This window comes from Eptesicus fuscus, chromosome 4, assembly GCF_027574615.1.
Source record: "Eptesicus fuscus isolate TK198812 chromosome 4, DD_ASM_mEF_20220401, whole genome shotgun sequence".
Taxonomy (NCBI): domain Eukaryota; kingdom Metazoa; phylum Chordata; class Mammalia; order Chiroptera; family Vespertilionidae; genus Eptesicus; species Eptesicus fuscus.
Window position 1 is genome coordinate 97,687,682 of NC_072476.1, and position 20,972 is coordinate 97,708,653.

Genomic DNA, 20,972 nt, shown 5'->3' on the forward strand with positions numbered 1-20,972 from the left:
TCTGAAATCACTGGGCCACAGTATTATAAACAGATTTGTCTTTCTTTCCCCTTGTTTATTCAAAAGAGACAGACTTTTCTAGTTTTTGTTTTGTTTTTTTTTTACAATCCTGCCGCATCAAGAAGAATCTCGGCTCCCTGTCAGCAAACTGTGCTGGGGGCAGGTGTGAACGCCCAGCCTGAGCATCTTTCTCTGTGTCCAGAGGCGACGGCCACCCGCATCCCCGGGGCAAAAGGCGCAGTGGGCCTCCCAGAGGCACCTCCATCTCTCCCGGGTCCCTAGTTGCCCGGGTGTGCCCGAATCGGACCACAGCCCCGGCTGCCCAAACCCGCTCCCTACGGGCCACTGTGCCCCCGAAGGCACCTCGCGACCGCGCTCTTGTCGTTTGTCCCCACTGCCAGTCTGTCTCACACACACACACACACACACACACACACACACACACACACACACACACACACACGCAGATCGGGGACCCCAGCCCCGCACGGGGATGCAGAGACCGACCTCCCCTCTCCCCCCTCCTCGGGCCTCCGGATCGCCTCGTGCCCCCGCTGCTCAGTCTCCCCCATCCCGGCCCTCGGGCTCCGGGCCGTGACGCCACCCCCGGGCCAGCGGGAACTGCCGCGAGTCCCAGCCCGCGCGCCCCGGGACGCAGCGGAGGCGGCAGCTGGCGGGCGGCCCGGGAGGCGGCTGCCCGCGGCCTGTGCGTGCGCAGCGCCCCCTGCGGCCGCGCCCGGGGCAGGCGGCGGTGGGAAAGAGGGAGCCGCCCGCCCTCTCGCCCGGCCTCCTCCCCAGCCCGCCACCCTCCCACCCTCCGGCTGCCGACGGAGTCCGCGCCTCCGCGCCCGCCCCGATTTCCTCCGCACGGCGGCGGCGGTGGCGGCGGCGCCTCGTGCGCGCGGTTATTTATTTATTTCCGGGCCCAGAGCGCTTATAATGGAGCCGCTGTCAGCGGAGCCTTCTGCTGCTGCTGCCGCCGCCGCCGTCCCTCCTCTTTTTTTCCCCGGCAGATCTTTGTTGTGTGGGAGGGCAGCAGGGATGGACTTGAGCTTGCGGATCTCCTGCTAGAGCCGCCGCGCTTGGAGAGGGCGCCGCAGCAGCGACAAGGAGCCGCCGCCGCCGCCGCCGCCGCCGCCCGAGGCCCCGCTCGGCCCGCGCGCCCTGAGCCTCCCGGCACAGTGTCCTCGCGGCGGCAGATGTGTGTGGGGTCAGCCCACGGTGGGGACTATGGTGAAATTCCCGGCGCTCACGCACTACTGGCCCCTGATCCGGTTCCTGGTGCCCCTGGGCATCACCAACATAGCCATCGACTTCGGGGAGCAGGTAAGCCCCGCCGCGCCCCCCGCCCCGCACTGGCAAGCGCCGCCCCGCGCCCCGCGCCCCGCTCCGGGTTCGCTCTGCCTCGGCCTTGGACGCCCTATCGCCATGGGATGGGGGCAGATGGGAGTCACCTGCTCCGAGTTCCTTTTTATCCCCGAACAGTTGGTTGGGTTTGCAGCCTGTCAAGGATGACTTTTCCAGCAGTCCATTGCCCCCTCCCCCAGTTATTCAGCAGAGTTTTCCAGCTCTCTCTCTCTCTCTCTCTCTCTCTGGAAATTGTTAAAACATAGGCGGGTTTGGCGCTGCACCTACAGAAGGGTTTTTCCGTGCACAGTAGGAGTATTATGTAATTTGCGATTATGTAAACCGCAGGTCTGTAAGTAAAATGTAGTTTGTAGTAGTTCAGGTGCTGGCTGGTTATTTATCCGGGGCTGGTGATGATGGTGATGGTGATGATGGGGAGATTTGTGTTTTCAGCCCAGCTATGGATTAGGGGTGTCCCCAGTGTGTCCTGACAAGGGACCATTGATCATCTCTAGTTTAGGATTTGGGGTGCTTTTTTTTTTTTTTTCCTTGCACCGCTAAAAGGGGGGAATACATTTTTGTTCGTTGCTTTCTTGTCCGTGTTTCTTTTCCATGTTTTTCACCATTTGTCTCCATGTGGCGTCATTGCAAAACGGGCGCTGCAGGCTCCCCGGCAGCGAGGCATTGGTGCTGTGCGCTTAGCCCGTGGGGACCGTTTTCTCGCAGGGCCCCCAGCGGGGTGCAGTTGCATTTTAAGGCCAGGGAGAGGCGGGGGGTGGACAGTAGGTAACATGCCACCTTGATGTGCAGGAGTTGGAACTGGCCAGCGTGTGTAATGGGCAACACTCCCGGTGTTTTGTAGCACCTTATTTATGTTCTTTTTCAGTCAAGACACTTTAAAGGATGCTCTATTTTTAAAATGCACCTATTTTGATGAACTTTTAGTTTTTTTTTTTTTAAAAAAGAACCGGGTTTTTGTTGTTGTTTTTTCTTTTCTTTTCAGAAAAGCGTTGGTTTGGCACCTCCTTTTGGTGAATATCTGCTTGCATTTGTTTCTTTGCTGAGAACTTCTGATTGATTGCTACCCTATACGCTCCCCGATACTTAGTGACATTGTAAGCTACTTTTACTTCGAATTTTATTGCAGATAAGTGTCCGCAGTGTAGTACAGTCTCTAGAGGCCTTTGTCTAGAAGCCCAGTAATGTCCTTTGATTAGCTATGGTATCTGTTCTGTTGCCTCTGTGCCCTGCGAGTACCACCTCAATGCAATGCTTCCCTGCTGCTCCACCTTCTTCCTGCCCACCTTACCCTCTTCAATAATTCACTGGTGACTTTGGGCATTTCCTATAACCCGTGGAAAGGTTTTTAGACCCACATTTACTACATTGCACATTTAAGGTGAGTCAAGTGCTGTCTGTTCACCTGAACCTTTTACTGTATTAAGGCTTATTTTCTTGGAGCTGCTCCAAAGGTTGTCAGCACAGGATGCTCAACTGATCGCTTCGCCCTGAACACTGTAGTGTGTGTGTGTGTGTGTGTGTGTGTGTGAATTATATAGGGATAACTGGAGGAAATAAGAGTATTCTTTGTCATAATTAAATGACCTGAAGCATGTCATAGTATTGTCTCACATTTGCTTTGATTTTTTAAAAAATATATTTTTATTTTTAAATATTTTTATTGATTTCAGAGAGGAAGGGAGAGGGAGAGAGAGATAGGAACATTAATGATGAGAAAGAATCATTGATCAACTGCCTCCTACATGCCCCACAATGGGGATCAAGCCCACAACCTGGGCATGTGCCCTGACCAGGAATCGAACCTGTGATCTCCTGGTTCATAGGTCAATGCTCAATCACTGAGCCACGCTGGCCGGGCCATTTACTTTGATTTCATACAAGGCTAATATTTGATTTTAGGGTAAGGGAAAGGATCTCCTGAGTTACAAAAGGGTGGGTAGACATAAGAGACGACTAAACAGAGGGTTTACCCTCGTGGGTCTACTAATTCAAACTCATCTTTACAACATTGCTAACCTCATAATCATGGCTGACATAAGCAACATACTAGAACAGTTATCTTTTTGCACAGAAGCAAGTTTTATCAACACACGTTATTTGAGGGCCTTATCCCTTAAATGCCAACATATTTAGGAGGGGAAAGGCTGCCTGGAAGTGGAGATATTTTATCAGAGTTAGGGGTGGAAAGATGCAGGGAAGAAATTCATAGGTTCCCAAAGCCTTGCTTTGCCTTCCAGTACCAGATGTTAATTGTTTTTGCAAACTGTGCAGGGTGAGAAGAATGGAGCTTATTTTTTCTTAATTTTAAATGAGGGAAGAATTACAGTGTGAGCTAAAGCATGACCTGGTCATATGTGGGTAATAAATACAAGGGCATTTTACCCCAACTGCTTCAAAGCACAATAAAGATGAAGAGAAATGAATCTATTTGCAAAAGTGGGTCTATGTTAGACTTTGAAAACATACAGCTCTTGACGTGAATTTTTATTAAGTTCTAGACAGAGGGACACATGCAGATCTCTACCATTCTTCTTTCAGAATTAGCAGGTGTATGACGCCTCGGCCTGAGTACACAGTGATTTCATATTTCAGTAATTGCCTAATCCTAAAGTGTGGAGGTGACATGGGAGTGTAAAGATCAAAACAACCCCTGGTTCTCATGCTTTTGAGATAATTAAGAAACGCAAAATTAGAAAATAAAACATCTCATCAGCTTTTAAGTCTCTGACTTGTCCAGGACAAAAGGATAGTAAAATCATTTTAAATGTTTCTTAGAGGAGGGTGTTTTTATTATTATAAACATCTCAATTTGTGGTTTCTGTAGAAAATGTGGGCAGAACTTTTAAAAAAAATTTTCATTGATTTCAGAGAGGAAGGGAAATAGAAACATCAATGATGAGAGAGAATTAATAATCAGCCGCCTCCTGCCCCTGCTGGGGATCGAGCCTGCATCCCAGGCATGTGCCCTGCAGGGAATCAAACCGTGACCTCCAGATTCATAGGTCAGCGCTCAACCACTGAGCCACACCAGCTGGGCCAGAACTTTTACAATGGAAATCCAGCTATATAAAAGATTCCACTGAAATTTGAATAAGCGGCACATATGTGATTGTGTATAGGAATTACACATGAATTATCTCAGCTATTAGTGTATGTGGGGTTAAGGGGCATGAGGAAGCCTCTAACAATCTGTCCAGAGTGTCCTGATATTATTCTCCATGAACATTATCGACATTGTATGTAGATTTCCCTGCAATTTCATAGCTCAATCAGGGAGGAACCCAAATATTATGGGCTATTTACTCTAACAAGACTAGCAAACCTATTACCATATTTTCAGTTTTGATGGTGGCAATCATTTAAGGGAGGAGGGAAGGTTGAATTCTACACTGAAAATAAAAAAAATATGTGCAATAGAATGTCCTGCTTTATAATATTAAACATAGGGACCATAGAAAAGAATGTGAATATATTCATTATTAAAAAATGTAAAATGACATTTGTAGAGCCCTGTAGATGAATAGAATACTCTATGATACTTACAGTATACACAGAGTGGCCAGATTATTATGATCTCTGAACACATAATAATCTGGCCACTCAGTGTATATCCTATATAATAAAAGGCTAATATTCAAATTGTCCCCTCGACCAGGAGTTCGACCAGCAGGCAAGCCAGCCAACCACCCATGTCCCCTCCCCCTGGCCAGGCTGGCTGGACCCCACCTATGCACAAATTCATGCACCGGGCCTCTAACATATATATATATTGAGTGGCCAGATTATTATGCGTTCAGAGATCATAATAATCTGGCCACTCTGTATCTAGAATTATCATTTTGTGTTTATTTTTATAGATTGATAATCAAAAGTACTAATTACTTCCAGTTTTGAGCACTTCAGATGTACTGACAACAGCTCAATACATGTTCAGTATGAGGAAAGAATGAGAGGCCTAGGCATGTTACTTGTCCAAGATCACGCAGGCAGTGCAGGGCGGAGCCTGGGTTCACATCCATATATGCCTGGCCCTTAGCCATTCTGCTCTCTGCCTCTTCTAGTCACACTCACATGCTGAGATAGGCCCAGGAGTTTTTATTATTATTTTAATATATTTTTATTTATTTCAGAGAGGAAGGGAGAGGGAGAGAGATTAAAAACATTAATGAGAGAATCATTGATCAGCTGCCTCCTGCATGCCCCCTACTGGGGATCAAGCCTGAAACCAGGGCATGTGCCCTGACCAGGAATCGAGCCGTGACTTCCTGGTTCATAGGTCGACACTCATGAGCCACACTGGCTGGGCTAAAGCTAAGTTTTTAAGTAACTGTAAAGGGGAAACCTTTCCCCTTCCAATTTATTCTACACTAATGGAATAAATTTCAAAATAATGTTTCTTTTCCTAATTATAAAAGGAATATATGCTGTTTGAAGTTTGGTTAAGTGTAGAGGGAAAAATAACTATAATTACGCTCTAAAGGGAAAAAACCCTCCTTTAACATTTTGGATTCTCCTCCCAATCTTTTCTTTCTCCAACATAATTGAAGATCTGCCTCTGTTTCTCTCCCTTCCCCCGTTCCTCCCCCCCCCCATATATATATGCATTTTCCATATATTTAAAAAGTGTTTAAGTATGATTTTAAATAGCATAATATTTGATTATATGAGAATACTGTAATTTCCTTTGTGGTATATTCCCCTATTGTTTAAATGTTGAGTTTGGGGGGAGGGGTGTTATTGTTTGGTTGGTTGTATTTTTGTAATATAAAATTTCAGTGAGCCTCTTTTTTGTAATAAGGTGATAATGTTTTCTCTGACAACCTTGGGCTTTCTGCTTGGCATAACTTGCTGCCTATTTCAGCTTCTCATTCATACATAGAAAATGAGGTCACTCTCTTCTGGCAGTCCATATTTAGTCAAGGACACAGTGACCTCCTTAATCCAATTGATACTGACTTCTCTGCCATGTTTCCCAGTTCCCTTCAGATGTACTTCTACATTTAAAGGATCTCTTTCGATGTACTTAGGAACACAGATTGTTCCTAGAGCCATGACGGTATAATCAATCCTATGGTTAGTTTGTTTGCTCATTTATTATTATTTTTTAAATATATTTTTATTGCTCTCAGAGAGGAAGGGAGAGGGAAAGAGAGATAGAAATATCAATGATGAGAGAAAATCCATCAATTGGCTGCCTCCTGCATGCCTCCTACTGGGGATCGAACCCACAACCCGGGCATGTGCCCTTGGCCAGAATCGAACCTGGGACCCTTCAGTCCGCAGGCTGATGCTCTATCCACTGAGCCAAACCAGCTAGGGCTGTTGGCTCATTTATTTATCGAGGTGGTTTGATGACCAGCCTAACTGCTAATTTGTCAAAATACTTCTTTCCAAGCATGTCCTTCACAAATATTCAAATACCACACACATCAAGACAATATCTAAATCCCTTTCTAGTAATACATCAAATTCTTTGTAAGCAGTTTTTAAAGTGTTCTGTGTGCTATCATTTATGCTACTGTCGCACTTTGTAGTCATGACAAGCGCAGTTTTGTATTAGTGGTGAATAATTCGGTCTCTGTGCCGTTTCACTCTCGCTTGTCTGTTTGAGGCAGTGAGGCAGAGGGTTTGTTTCGGGGGTTGGGGGGACAAGAGACCATGTGTGTTGGAATAAATAAACCTCATTAAACTGCTGGTGTAACATACTTAAGTGACTTGGATGATGTCTACATTTAAAAAAATCAGTCTGGAATTTTTTTTAACATCTGTGATTCTATTAGTTGCTGTGGAGATGAATTAAAAATATATAAAACCGTTTTATGCAGTGTTATGTGGGCATGAGCTATCTATGTGATAACTGAAACTTATCCTTTTTTAAAAAATATATTTTATTGATTTCAGAGAGGAAAGAGAGAGATAGAAACATCAATGATGAGAGAGAATCATTGATCGGCTGCCTCCTGCACCCCCCACACTGGGGATTGAGCTCAGAACCTGGGCACGTGCCCTTGACTGGAATCAAACCTGGAACCCTTCAGTCTGCAGGCTGATGCTTTATTCACTGAGCCAAACCAGCTAGGGCTGAAGCTGATCCTTTAAAATGCAAATTATTGCTTTTTTCTTTTTTTAGTATGAAAATCATTATTGCTGGAAATCTGTGTTGCACATTTCTCTATCTTATTGAATAAACATAATATACAAAATGTAACATAAAATATTTTTTGGTGACTTGTGAATGTCCGTTGTTGTATTGGGCAATTATTAGATATCCACTGGCAGGTGATATTGACACCAATAAATAAAGTAAAAATAATCCTATATAATAAAAGCCTAATATGCTAAGTGTCCAGTCGTCTGGTCGTCCATTCAGCCAATCAAAGAGTAATATGCTAATGATATGCTAACATTGCTCAACCGCTCACTATGATGTGCACTTACCACCAGGGGGCAGACACTCAATGCAGGAGCTGCCCTTTGGTGGTCAGTGCACTCCCACAAGGGGAGCTCCACTCAGCCAGAAGCCAGGCTCATGGCTGGCGAGCACAGCTGCGGTGGCGGGAGCGCTAAGGATGTCCGACTGCCAGCTTAGGAGCAGGCCTAAGTTGTCAGTTGGACATCCGACAAGGGCTCCCAGACTGCGAGAGGGTGTAGGCCGGGCTGAGGACCCCACCCCGAGTGCATGAATTTTGTGCACTGGCCCTCTAGTAAGTAATAAAAGTAGCTAATACATGTTGACTACTTGCTTTTTAATTTTCTGCTTTGGATTTGCTCTGAGTACCTAAACTTCATTAGCATGAAGAAATATGAACAGTAAATAATTTTGGAGGCCTCCTTTGGAAAAAAATATCTATGCTCTGTGCCTCTTGCCTTCCTACCCTGCGCGGATTTTGTTTCTGTTCTAGAGAGATTCTAGAGTTACCATCAGTGACATGACCTAAGCACAAGGGAAGCGTTGCCATATTTCACACAGCCCCTGCTCTCAAATTGCTTAGATCCTGGTTAAGAAAACGTACATGAGCCCTAGCCAGCTTGCTCAGTGGATAGAGCATCAGCCTGTAGACCCAAGGGTCCCGGGTTCAATTCTGGCCAAGGGTATGTACTGCGGTTGCAGGCTCCTCCCCGGCCCAGGCCTTGGTCAGGGCACATGCAGGAGGCAACCAATTGGTGTGTTTCTTTCACACAGATATTTCTCTCTGTCTTTCCCTCTCTCTTCCACCCTCTCTAAAAATTGATGGAAAAATATCCTCGGGTGAGGATTAAAAAAAAAAAAAAGAAAAAGAAATAAAACGTACATACGTACATGAAACACCTTTGCAATCAGCACCGTGGGGCAGAATGTCTAATTGCACAGTAGCAGTTGATGATAGCATATGGCGAGGTGCTCAGAAATTGCAGTAGAGCAGAAAGAGTGTGGTCGTGGCAAGCTGTTTAGACGTAGTTCTCATCTGGAGGTTGTAGCCCCTGCTTCCTCTTTCTAAATGGACAGCACCCCTCTGAGGTGGTGAAGATGGTTAGAAGGTAGGTAAAGTAGCCGACTTCCTATCAAGCCCACAAACCCAGGTTTTGTTCTTCATTTTTGCTCTTTCCATGGTGTTGAAATCATTCAGCTGCTATTCCAGCAGCCAAGCACCACTCGCAGTGCCGAGAACAAATGAGCTGAAAATGACAGACACAATAGTTACCTCTGTCAACTAGAAGACCTACCTATGCGTCCCAGCTTTCTGGTTCTGCTGTGTGGTTGCTTCTTCAGACCGAACGTGTTTTCAAAGCCCATCTGAGAAGGGGAGTAAACTTGATTATTTGTCAGGGCAGAGAGGGTGCTTATTCCCCTAGATAAAGAGTTATCAAAGAACAGGCTGTACGTCTGGTTCAGGAAATGCCATGGGGTCCCTAGGGACAGATGGACCAACTTCATTTCTAGTTGGGAGGAATACGGTTTGGTTTGTTAGCTCACAGTTCCTCGCTGATTTCAGATTTTTTTATGTTATTTTGATCTGACTTAGATGGATATGGTGAGGCTTTCAATGAGTCGGACACCTTTGGCGCTGTTAGAGGATTGCCTCCCTGTAAAGATGGCTTTGCTGGTATGAATCGGCAGTCCTCTTATTAACATGCGTCAACAAATCTGTCCCCAACCTCAGGGCTGGAGGAGGGACTGTGTGTGGCTCCTTAGCCTGGAGCTTAAGGAGGTGAGAGGCAGCCCCATGCACCTCCAAGCCCACGTTCCCAGGGCACTTACTATGCCCCCTCCCCCCTGTCAGTGTCTGCAGGGTGCCTCTAATCCATCAGAGCACCTGGATGGAGATGAGGCTGGCAGGGGGGGGGGGGTGGCCTTGACTCAAGACAGGGAGGATTTTAAAAGCCGAAGTGGGAATCCCTGGATAAGAACTTTCAAAGATGACTAGAAAGCTGAGGCTCCTCTGGGCAGGTAGTTGGAATTAAATGGCTGAAAAGCAGAATGTCTTATCGGTAGGAGCAAGATGAGCCAAGAAGAAGGGGCAGAAGTTGGCTGTGAGGAGTTAAGTGAGAAGTGAAGGTAGCTTGTTTCCGGAGACCCAAGGAGGACTAGCTTTCGGCATCAGTAGTCTGGTCACTCAGGTTATTGTCTTCACTTAATGAGTCCACACCGATACGTTTTAATGTTATTAAAAACATAACATCAAGTCTAGGGAAGTATTTGAGTCCCTGACTGTCCTTTTCTAATTTGCCATTTGGCTTCGGTGTGTGGCTGTTTTGTTTTTAAAGCTGCTTTGTAGGCCCATAAGAAATCCGTGCGCTCTTGAATGCTGCTCCACAGCAACCCGAGATCTGCCGGCCACCGGGCCGTGCATTTCAATAAAAGGACGTAGTAGTGTGGAGAATCTAAAACAGCAGATTACAAAAGAAAAAAAAAAATTGTCTGACAGTCTGGGAGCTTTAAATGGCTTGGCAGGAAATTCACCACGGCTAGGGCAGAGAGGCCTCCCACAATGCATAGCCTAAACTTGACATTCCAGGAAGACAGACTGAGCTGAGGAGAGTAACCAATAACCACATAATAAGAAAGAGGTAACTTTCACCCTCCCGCGTTCTGGCCGAGTCCAGTGCCAAAGCCACCGGAAGGACACCTTGCACGCAGCCTGAGTCCGGCGTCTTGGCTCCAGACTCCACACTCAGACGCGGCTCCCTGGCCCTCTCTGAGACCTTGTTTCTCCTCTGGGATGGTTATGGTCCTTGCCCCGCCCTTTTCTGCATGTCCTCACCAGGAGCCTGACGTGCAGTCAGGTTGTACCTGCTTTCTGCTCCCACACAGCCGCACACCTTTAGGTGTTTCGCCACCTGGCCTCACACCTGGTGGGCGGTGTACCAAACTTGGGCAGGTTCCTGGCACCATCTGAGGTTAGTCCACCATGTGGTTCCCAGACTTCCCCAGACAAACCAGTATTTCCGAGGCCAGGACTTATTTCCAGGGATGGTGGAGACCCACCGAAGGGTCCCTAAAGCAGAGGGTGGCAGTGAGCGTCAGAGGCTAACCTGCAGAACCACTTTTGGTTTTCAAACATTCTTATTTACTCTAATTTCCTTTAGGCATACACTGCCTTCTTTCAGGTTGTTTTCCTCTCATCTTTAAAAATCAAAGTAAAATTTACATACAGTGAAATGTACAGATCTTATGTACACAGGTCCACAGGTATTGACAAATGCCAAACGCCTATCTGTACATAAGCCACACCCCAATCAAGGTGTGGAACATTTCCATCAGCCCAGGAGGTTCCCTGGCGCCCTCCCCCGGCGACAGCCACTGTTCTGAGTAGAGAGCCTTTTTAATTGCTCCTGTAAAATGGCACACAGGCATTTGGCGCCAGATAACTGCATTGGGGGTCACTGATAGTTATTACTCTGTGTAGCACTGTTATTCTTTCCCGTCGCAAAATAGGGCTCAAGATTGTGGATTTAAAGCAGCTAGAGAGTTTGACTTTGTGTAAAATAACTTTTCCCCTTAATTTGTACTATTTGGTGCTTTTAATTCTTCCATTGACATACATCCTTCGATTGTATGAACTGCTGATCATTTTGAAGTTCAGGCATGCTTAAAATTAAAAGTCTGCCTAGAAAGCTAACATCATAAAACAAAATGTGATATGTACATTCAATAAACATTTATTCATCCCTAAAAAGGAATGGAATTATGATGTGTGCTCCAGCATAGATGAACCTTGAAAATATGATGCTACATGAAATAAGCTAGACACAAAAGGACAACTATTGTATGCTTCCACTTATCTGAGGTGCCTAGAGTAGTCAAATTTATAGGGCCAGAAAGTAGACTAGTAGTTACTAGGCTTTAGGGAGAAGGAAAAAAATGGGGATTTATTTTTTAAATATATATCCTTTATTGATTGATTTCAGAGAGGAAAGGAGAGGGAGAGAGAGAAGAAACATCAGTGATGAGAGAGAATCAATGATCAGCTGCCTCCTGCACACCCCACACTGGGGATTGAGCCCACAACCTGGGCTTGTGCCCTGACCTGGAATTGAACCATAACGGTTACACAATCATGTGAATGTACTTATGCCATTGAACTATATTAAAAATTGTTAGAATGATAAATTTTATTTACATATGTGTATTTTATCAAAATTAAAAAAAAAAATTTAATTAACTCCTTTTTTTCCACATGTTTCAGCATGTTTTGGACCAAGTACGTACTCTGAGTGAAGTCAGGCATAAGCTCGGAAGGAAAAGGATTGTGTTGGTTTTACTTGCATGTTTCTGGGAAGACACCTGTCCCTGCAAGTTTCAAGGCAGAGAAAATGCTGTGTGTGTGTGTGTGTGTGTGTGTGTGTGTGTGTGTGTGTGTGTGTGTGTGTGATGAGTTCAGTGAAGCTCAAGGAGTTTCCTTCCCACAACTTCCCAGTGAACACATGGGAGAGGAGAAAAAATGTCCTGACCTTTCTAGGTGCCCAGGCCTGCTCTAGGCACAGGGGGTGTCACCTTACCTACTTTATTTATTTATTTTTTTACATATATTTTTATTGATTTCAGAGAGGAAGGGAGAGGGAGAGAGAGAGAAACATCAATGATGAGAAGATCATTGATCGGCTGCCTCCTGCATGGCCCACACTGGGGATCAAGCCCGCAACCCAGGCATGTGCCCTGACCCGGAATTGAAGCGTGACCTCCTGGTTCATAGGTCAACACTCAACCACTGAGCCACGGCAGCCAGGCACCTTGCCCACTTTAAACATGAATTGAATAGTTGTGCCAGGTCAGCCTCTCTGCGGCAGCCTGGCTCCTCTGGCTGATGGCTCATGCTTAACATCTCATAGGAGATCTGGTGTTGGCTGTGTTCTTGGGATACGGGAGCTAGTGACATTTAGGGAGATGGAAGAGAAAATGTTCTCTCTTTCCTACCACCCTGACCGCGGTTTCCTCCATCTACCCTGGCCTCCTTGCTATTTACAGGCCACCTTAGAGGAAAGGGGCAGAGCAGAGGGAGAAGGAAGAGGTTCCTGCTCATTCCGGGGTGCACTGAGTTCTGTGGCTGCTCCTCCGCGGTTTCCAGCAGTGGTGCAAGCTGCCCGCAGCGTGGCTGAGAGGAAGAGCACCCACTCCTGACAGTCAGGACCCCTGGATTTGACCTCTATCCCTGCACCCACTGGCCCTATGACCTTGAGCAAAAGAATTTGACCTCTGTGGGATTCAGCTTTCCCAACTGTCAAATGGAGATAAAGGGCTTACTTACCTTCTTTTGGAGGTGTAGACCAGAGACTGGGCACAAAAGTGCTTTGAAAAGTGTGAAGTGCTACACATAGGTAAAGTAGAATCGCATAAGACTTTGAGCCTGGTATGCTGCTGCTACACCTGTTTATTTTTATACATTGACTAGCTGACTTTTCTTGCTTTTCATTGATCCAGTGACTTGCATAAAGGGGATTTCTTAAATTAGAACCAGTTGGGTTGAAGGCAAGCTGAAGCATGCTGGAGGACAGATGCTGGGGACACTTGGATTTTATAATATGTGTGTCAGCAGTATTGTTGCTGCTGTTTGTTTGTTTAATATGTTTTTATTGATTTTAGAGAGAGAGGAAGGGAGAAGGATAGAAAGAAACATCAATGAGAGATAAACAGCATCCATCGGCTGCCTCCTGCACACCCCCTACTGGGGATCAAGCCCACAACCTGGGCATGTGCCCTGAGTGGGAGCTGAACTGGTGGGTCCATGCTCAACCACTGACCCACACCAGCCAGGCTTGTTGCTGCTGTTTTCTGTTTGTTTTGTTGTTTTCGTTTTCATACTTTGTGAAAAATACATTTAAGGCTGGATTTGTTCAGTATAGTTTTTTTTAAGGGAATTACTTGGATTTAGGCAATGTGCTTTTTGAAATGATGAGTTAAATTTAATTTCCCTTTGATTATAGGCTGTTGTTGGACACAGGTTTGGAGGAAGGTGGCTACATATACCACTGACCCCTTCTCTAATCTAGACTTACCAATGGGACCAAGCCTTTCTCCGTTTTGTTGACAATCATGGCAGTAACACACCAAGGTGTTTGAAGTAATGTATGGTGGCTGCTTAATGAGATGAAAGTTATACCTCACTTCCCAGGTTCTAATACACAATTTAGAGTGTTTTCACTATCCTATATAATAAAGAGGTAATATGCAAATTGACCATCACTCCAACACACAAGATGGCCGCCCCCATGTGGTCAAAGATGGCTGCCCCCATGTGAACACAAGATGGCCGCCACAAGATGGCCAGCAGGAGAGGGTAGTTGTGGGTGATAAGGCCTGCAGGGGAGGGCAGTTAGGGGTGACCAGGCCTGTAGGGAAGGACAGTTGGGGGGGACCTAGGCTTGCAAGAGAGGGCAGTTGGGGGTGACAAGGCCTGCAGGGGAGGACAGTTAGGGGTGACCGGGCCAGCAGAGGAGGGCAGTTGAGGGGGACCCAAGCCTGTAGGGGAGGGCAGTTGGGGGGGAGCAGGCCTGCAGGGGAGGACAGTTGGGGACAACCAGGCCTGCAGGGGAGGACAGTTGGGGGTGATCAGGCCTGCAGGGGAGAGCAGTTGGGGACAACCAGGCCTGCAGGGGAGGGCAGTTGGGGGGTACCAGGCCTGCAGGGGAGGGCAGTTGGGGGTGTACCAGGCCTGCAGGGGAGGACTGTTGGGGGGGACCCAGGCCTGCAGGGGAGGACAGTTAGAGGTGACCATACCTGCAGCGGAGGGCAGTTACAGGTGACCAGGCTGGCAGGGGAGGGCAGTTAGGGGTGACCAGGCTGGCAGGGGAGTGGTTAGGGGGTGATCAGGCTGGCAGGCAGAAGCGGTTAGGGGCAATCAGGCAGGCAGGCAGGCAAGCGGTTGGGAGCCAGTAGTCCTGGATTGTGAGAGGGATGTCCGACTGCCCATTGGGATCGGGCCTAAATGGGCAGTCGGACATCCCTTGAGGGGTCTCTGATTGGAGAGGGTGCAGGCTGGGCTGAGGGACACCCCCCCCCCCAGTGCACGAATTTCGTGCACTGGGCCTCTAGTTAAATAATAAGGACTATGGAACACAGATGGCAAAGGTGTCTTCATGAGTGAGTTCACTCAGCAAATGTTTCTTGGACACCTACTACGTCCTAGGCAGTCACTTATGACAGAAGAAGAAAAGGACCGATGCAGTCCTGGTCTGCACAGAGATTTATCACGAAGGGCAAGCAGCTGGCAGGCGCTTACCAAATGGTGTGGTCAGGTCTGAGACAGAGGAAGATCAGGGTTTCAGAGGATTTGTCTCAACAGAGGATGTCCTCTTACAAAAGGAGCCTTTAACCCATCATCCTAAGGGTCCGGGAAGCTTCCTATTCAAGCAAAGACCTGAGACCTAAGGTGGATGGTATGTCCCTATCCTGGAAAGCCAGGGAGTTTTGGGTGAGGAAAGACGGGTGCTTAGTTCTATTGGAAAAGGGTACAAGACCAGGAGGGAGCAGGCAGCGGGATGAGAGGGTGAGCAGCACCCAGTCAGGGTAAGGAGCTCGGCCTGGATCCTGAGAGCCCTGGGAACTGAGAAGGTTTCTTCAATGGGGTGTGGTCTGATTCGCATATTTGAAAGATAATTTTGGTTTCAGTGTAGCTAATGAATTAGAGGGAGGTGAGACCAGAGGCAGGGAAATCCATTGAGAGGCTCCTGTGGTGACTACCAGAGAGGCAGAGGTGGCCTAGATTCTGGATTAGGCTTGGGGGTGGGGGAGGGGGGGAACAAATGGATTTTGGCTGTATATGATTGGGGTGGGAGGGGATGGGTGGATGAGGTCACCACCAAACTTTAGAAGAGCTTTGGGAGCAAAGAAAATGGGTTTCATTTCGTCACGTTGTTTCTTTAATACATTTAGTGAAGTGTTTTAAATTGCTTGCCTGAGAGAGAATACAAGTTACGCATAATGGTGAGAGCCACAATAACTACTTAGTTTCTGGATAATCTCCTCTCCCCGCCCCCCCTCGCTCTCTCTCTCCCTCCCCCCTCCCTTGACCTCTCCTCTCCCCCCCCCCACCCCCGTCTTCCTGGGGCAACTTCATTAGTTCTCTGTAAAAGAGAGATTTTTGTATTTTTACCTAAATGCAAATGCTATAAAATATTCCCCTTTTTTTAATTTCAAAATGTAAATCTACTTTATTATAAAGTAGTCAGTTCTCAGCCAGTTGCCTTAATGAAACAGTGATATGGATGATTCAAAAACATTTATGAATATTTGGCCTTGGAATACGCTATTAGGACTCGGAGGGAAGTCCTCACCGTGCTCTGCTAAGGATAATATTAGAGTTGGACCAGGTGCCTGGTGACAGGAGCGGTGCCATCTGGAATTGGCTCTGCTGCGCTCCTCGGTTTGCTCTGTCTGTACATTAAATGTTTACTGTGTAAGCTGCAGGGAGCAGGCTAACCTTGGACCGGCTCCTTTCATGGCTGTATGTTTGTTTTTCGTGTTGTCCTCCGCTTGTAGTCTGGTTGTAATTCATAAAATGTATTTAGAATACATTTTCCTATAGAAATAATATTACAAAATCATGGTTAGGGTTCCAGGCCACTCCACCACAAGTTACGTAGCCCCTAGTGTTATTAAAATATTACATATCTGCAAGGAAGAGGAGTACAAAACCACACTGTTAGAATAGTAGTCACAGGGAGAGCAGTAATATGGAAATCCATTTCTTGTCTTCGTTGACTTTAAGAACAGTTGGTTTAATAACAATGAAAGGAAGGCAAGGCGGTGGCGGCGGGGGGGGGGGGCCTGGCGGGGGGGGGGGCTGGCGGGGGGCGGGGCTGGTTGGTGCCACACCTTACAGATTGGGTTCATTTACAGTCAGCTTCTTCTGGATGCACGTGACTCTGGCTGTGAGCACGCTAATCTGAAAACCCATAAATGGGAGGGCCACACGCTCCCAGGGATGACTTGACAAAACTTGGAAGAGAGGAGGATGGATGTGAAACAGGACCCCCTGAGTGGAATAAACTAGTGGGGCTGGAGTGAATTCTCCTGAGGGGCCTGTGAGAGACCAAGGGCAGAGGAGCGAGAGACGGCTGGCCCAGTGGGCTGCTGCAGGATCCTGCTTTTCGCTGACCCCGGCAGCAGGGCGGGCTGGGGGTGGTGAGCCGGGGTGGAGGAAGCTAAGTGGGGTCAGCCCTTTGTTGCCTGTGACTTGCCACTGTCCGAAACGTGCTGGTGGTGAGCTGTCTGCTGTGCAACCTGGAAGGCAGTGTTAAATGTTTTTCACACGAAAATGACCCATTTCTTTACAGTTAGAGAAACACTTGTCATAATCAGTATCTACCTGGATTTAAAGTTCCTGCTCCCTGCCTGTCATTTCCTGTTCCCCCGCCATGTCTTGCACGCCCAGTTCATTTCCAAAGGCCCTGCCACTTCCATGTTGTGTTTCCTGTTCCCTAATCAGTCCTTCAGTGGCATTCAAGTTCTATTTTTAAATGTATTATTGTTATGTTTTCTAGTGAGAGTGAAATTTAAAAACACCTACCTGCAGTTACAGACTTAGGCTTATTTGTGTCTCCATTCCATGGCCATCTGGAAAAAGCAGCAGTTAATAGGAAGTATCCTAGCTACAAGGAAGAATAGAATTTTCTGTAATTAGACCACATCCATATTGTAAAAGAAATACCTCTACTCATATATATTACTAGAGGCCCAGTGCATAACATTCGTGCACTGGGGGTGGGTCCCTCAGCTGGCCTGTGCCCTTTCTCAGTCCGGAACCCCTTGGGGGATGTCCAACTGCCAGCTTAGGCCCGCTCCCAGTTGGACATCCCTGAGGGGTCCTTAGCTCTGCTGCAGAGGCCGCTGTGCTCGCCAGCCGTGAGCCCGGCTTCTGGCTGAGCAGTGCTCCCCCTGTGGGAGCGCACTGACCACCAGGGGGCAGCTCCTGCATTGAGCATCTGTCCCCTGGTGGTCAGTGCACATCATAGCGACCAGTCGTTCTGCCGTTCAGTCGATTTGCATATTAGCCTTTTATTATATAGGATATTCAAACACTCACATATGCTTACATTCACATCTTTGTTTTAGAATCAACCAGTGTAACACAGATGCCTTAGATTGAGAGTATGGAAAACAAATGCTTAAGCCCTTTTTTTTTTCTGTTTACTTGAGCAGAAGTGGGCGGTCTTATTTAGGATGCAATAAGAGGAACATTGCCCTTTCCCTTGCCTGGCGCACGCTTCTCATCTGTAGAGCTCTTTATAGTTGGTACATATAATCTCATTACATGTAATAGTAGTTCCACAGTGCACGGGCCCTGCCTGGGAGCAGGGTGAGGCCACCCCCAGCCTCACCTGTAGAGGACGAGGATGGGGGAGCCCACTGGCCCCAGAGCCCTAGGTCCTCCTGTGAGGAGAGCTCCATTTCCCTCCCGCATCCTGGAAGGTGCTTCCTAGCGGGACTGCAGGGGTCCCCTCAGAGTGCAGAGGAGCACGGAGGCCATTCGTGGAGTTACAGAAAACTGACCCGGAGAGCAGAGAGGCGGCCAGGCTCAGAACTGCTGAGAGCCCACGATCGTGCTTGAGGCAAAGGGCCACAGCCCGTGGACAGCTGGCCCTCCCCGGGATGCTTCTGAGTCCCGACCTCCTCCCGTCCCCTGTTTGAGGGCCTGCTCTGCCACAGTGAGGAGGATGGGTGCTCCTGTCAGCACTGGGCGGGGGGGCGGAGGGGGGTGCGGGAGGTCACAGCACAGGCCTGGCAGGGTGCAATGCCACCTGCAGGTTCCGCCCCAGGCTCCTGAATTCTGACCTTATACACACAGCTCCCTAATTCCTTAAACAGTCATGACATACGGCTCTGCCTTCGCAAAACCACTGGGCCACGTTTCTCCCGGCCCCGCCCTGCCCAACACGAGTGTCCGAAGTTCCTTCTCCTTATCTAGGCTGCAAGTATTGCTTTCTTCCTTTCTTATTTATTTTTATTTTTAAATTAAATTTATTGCCCAGCTGGTGTGGCTCAGGGTTGAGTGTCAACCTATGAACCAGGAGGTCATGGTTTAGTTCCCGGTCAGGGCACATGCCCAGGTTGCAGGCTCGATCCCCAGTGTGGGGCGTGTAGGAGGCAGCTGATCAATGATTCTCTCTCAATCATTGATGTTTCTATCTCTCTCTTTCCCTTCCTCTCTGAAATCAATAAAAATATATTTTTAAAAAATGTATTGGTGTAAACTGGTTAATAACATATAATTTTCAGGTGTATGAGATTTTAATTCTACCTGTGTACTCTGCTGCATGCTCACCATTTGAAATCTGATTTCCTTCTGTTTTGACCCCCTTAACCCACTTCACCCTCCCCCCAGTATGACTTTCTTAAAATCGAATCATCAGGTGAAAAAAAATACTCAGTGGAGCTCTCTGGGCCTTAATTGGCTGAACCTCCTGGCAGACATTACCGTTTTCTTCACTTTTCAGCACCTTTTCATAAATCAGGTGTCTTTTTTTTAAAGATTTCTTTTTCCTTCCAAGCATTCATTAAGTTCAGATTAGGTAGCCTGCATGTCTATGGTGATGAGTTTCTTGCCTTTTCATGGCAGCGGCTCCAGAAGAGGCCGAGAGAGCCACATTCATTCCACCTACTGGGAGGCGCCAGGGCTGCTGCCATTGTCTGGTGCTTCTTCCCGTCTCCGAGGTCCATCCACCGGCACATCTGTCTCCTCATCTCCCACGGACCCCCGAGGGTGGGCTGGTGTGGGGCGCCTCCTTGAGCCTGCCTGCTGGTTCCTTCCCTGCAGCACTCAGCACAGAGGAGGAACCTGAGAAGGTGCTGGAATGAAATAAATAGATGAAGTGACTAAATGCCTGAACATAGAAGCGACATAACAAATGCAGCTTGCTCAAGGTTAGTGCAGGTGTTCCCTCTTCTCTCGGCTGAGGCACATCTGTCCCTCTAAACGAGGGGACAACAGAATTGATTGGATTTCCTCCTGTGCACACTCCCCGTGCATGCACTTAGCTCAGGCGGTGCGGCAGGAGGATGTCGATGTGTTAACGTGCAAACAGAATGTCCTCCCTTCACTGCCACATTGAGTCTGGAACCCTGTCAGGGAGGGCATTGCTAGTGGCATGGACTTGATACTCGGGTTTGTCTACCGGTTGTCATGTAGATACCAGTGGCACTGACTACCCTGAAAAACAATTTTTTAAAAATATATTTTTTTATTGATTTCAGAGAGGAAGGGAAGAGGGAGAGATAGAAACATCAGTGATGAGAGAGAATCATTGATCAGCTGCCTCCTGCATACTTCCTACTGCAGATCGAGCCCGCAGCTCGGGCATGTGCTCTGACCGGGAATCGACCATTGGATTCATAGGTCTACGCTTCGCCACTGAAGCACATTGGCTGGGCTATTCCTGAGTTTGGGTGGGAATCCTTCCCTGGTGGAAGAAAACATGTAGAACCATGCCTTTTGCAGGAGGTGATTTCACCTCAGGGAAGGAGAGTCATGGTGATTTTCATACCATTGAGTTGCTGCCTGGTGAGAAGGAGGGGATGGGAGGGCAGGTGGGAGGGATGCTGGAGCCCCCTTCCCACCACTCCCAGCCCTCAGCCCCAAGACTCCACAGAGAAGACCAGCTTCTCTTCAGGGCTGCATAGCCCAGTGACCATGGAAGCAGAATCATAAGGGATGGCAGTCTGGTCTGATTGACATGCATGTTCTCCATCCAGGGAGAGGGCCCATCCCGCACAGCCATGGCTAAGAATTGGACTGAATAGACCAGATGCAGAGCAATTCGAATGAGAAGAGTGGTTATTATGTTAGCTATTCTCTCCTAGCAAAGAGCATTTTGTACTTTGCACTTTTGATCGTCAGAGTGGGCTGTGGCCAAACCAAAAAGCTTTTAATATGCCATATTAATATGTAATCATAATGGCAATGTTATATGACACATCATAGTATGAAATCCAAACAGAGAATAACTAATAAGTAATCTCATGGCTAGCCAGCAATATTGCTATTAAGTCTTCACCACTATCATCATCTATTAAATTTATAGCAAAATAACCTGTAATAAATTATGGACTATCTCTATATATTTAACACATTAAGCGCCCAGCCTGTTTTGCCTTCCGGGCAGAAAGTATAGTGTCAGTCACTGGTGAC

At 47.4% G+C, this 20,972-nt stretch overlaps 1 protein-coding gene across 1 annotated transcript in view; it reads left to right on the forward strand.

Moving 5' to 3' along the window:
* Positions 1 to 823: 823 nt before the first annotated feature.
* The window catches only part of ANKH (ANKH inorganic pyrophosphate transport regulator), a 119,834-nt gene continuing 99,685 nt past the window's right edge, over positions 824 to 20,972 (forward strand). Inside the window, exon 1 of the mRNA XM_054715262.1 lies at positions 824 to 1,326. Within this exon, the coding sequence (XP_054571237.1) occupies positions 1,231 to 1,326 (96 nt within the window). The 5' untranslated portion in view covers positions 824 to 1,230. The remainder of the gene's footprint in view (positions 1,327 to 20,972) is intronic.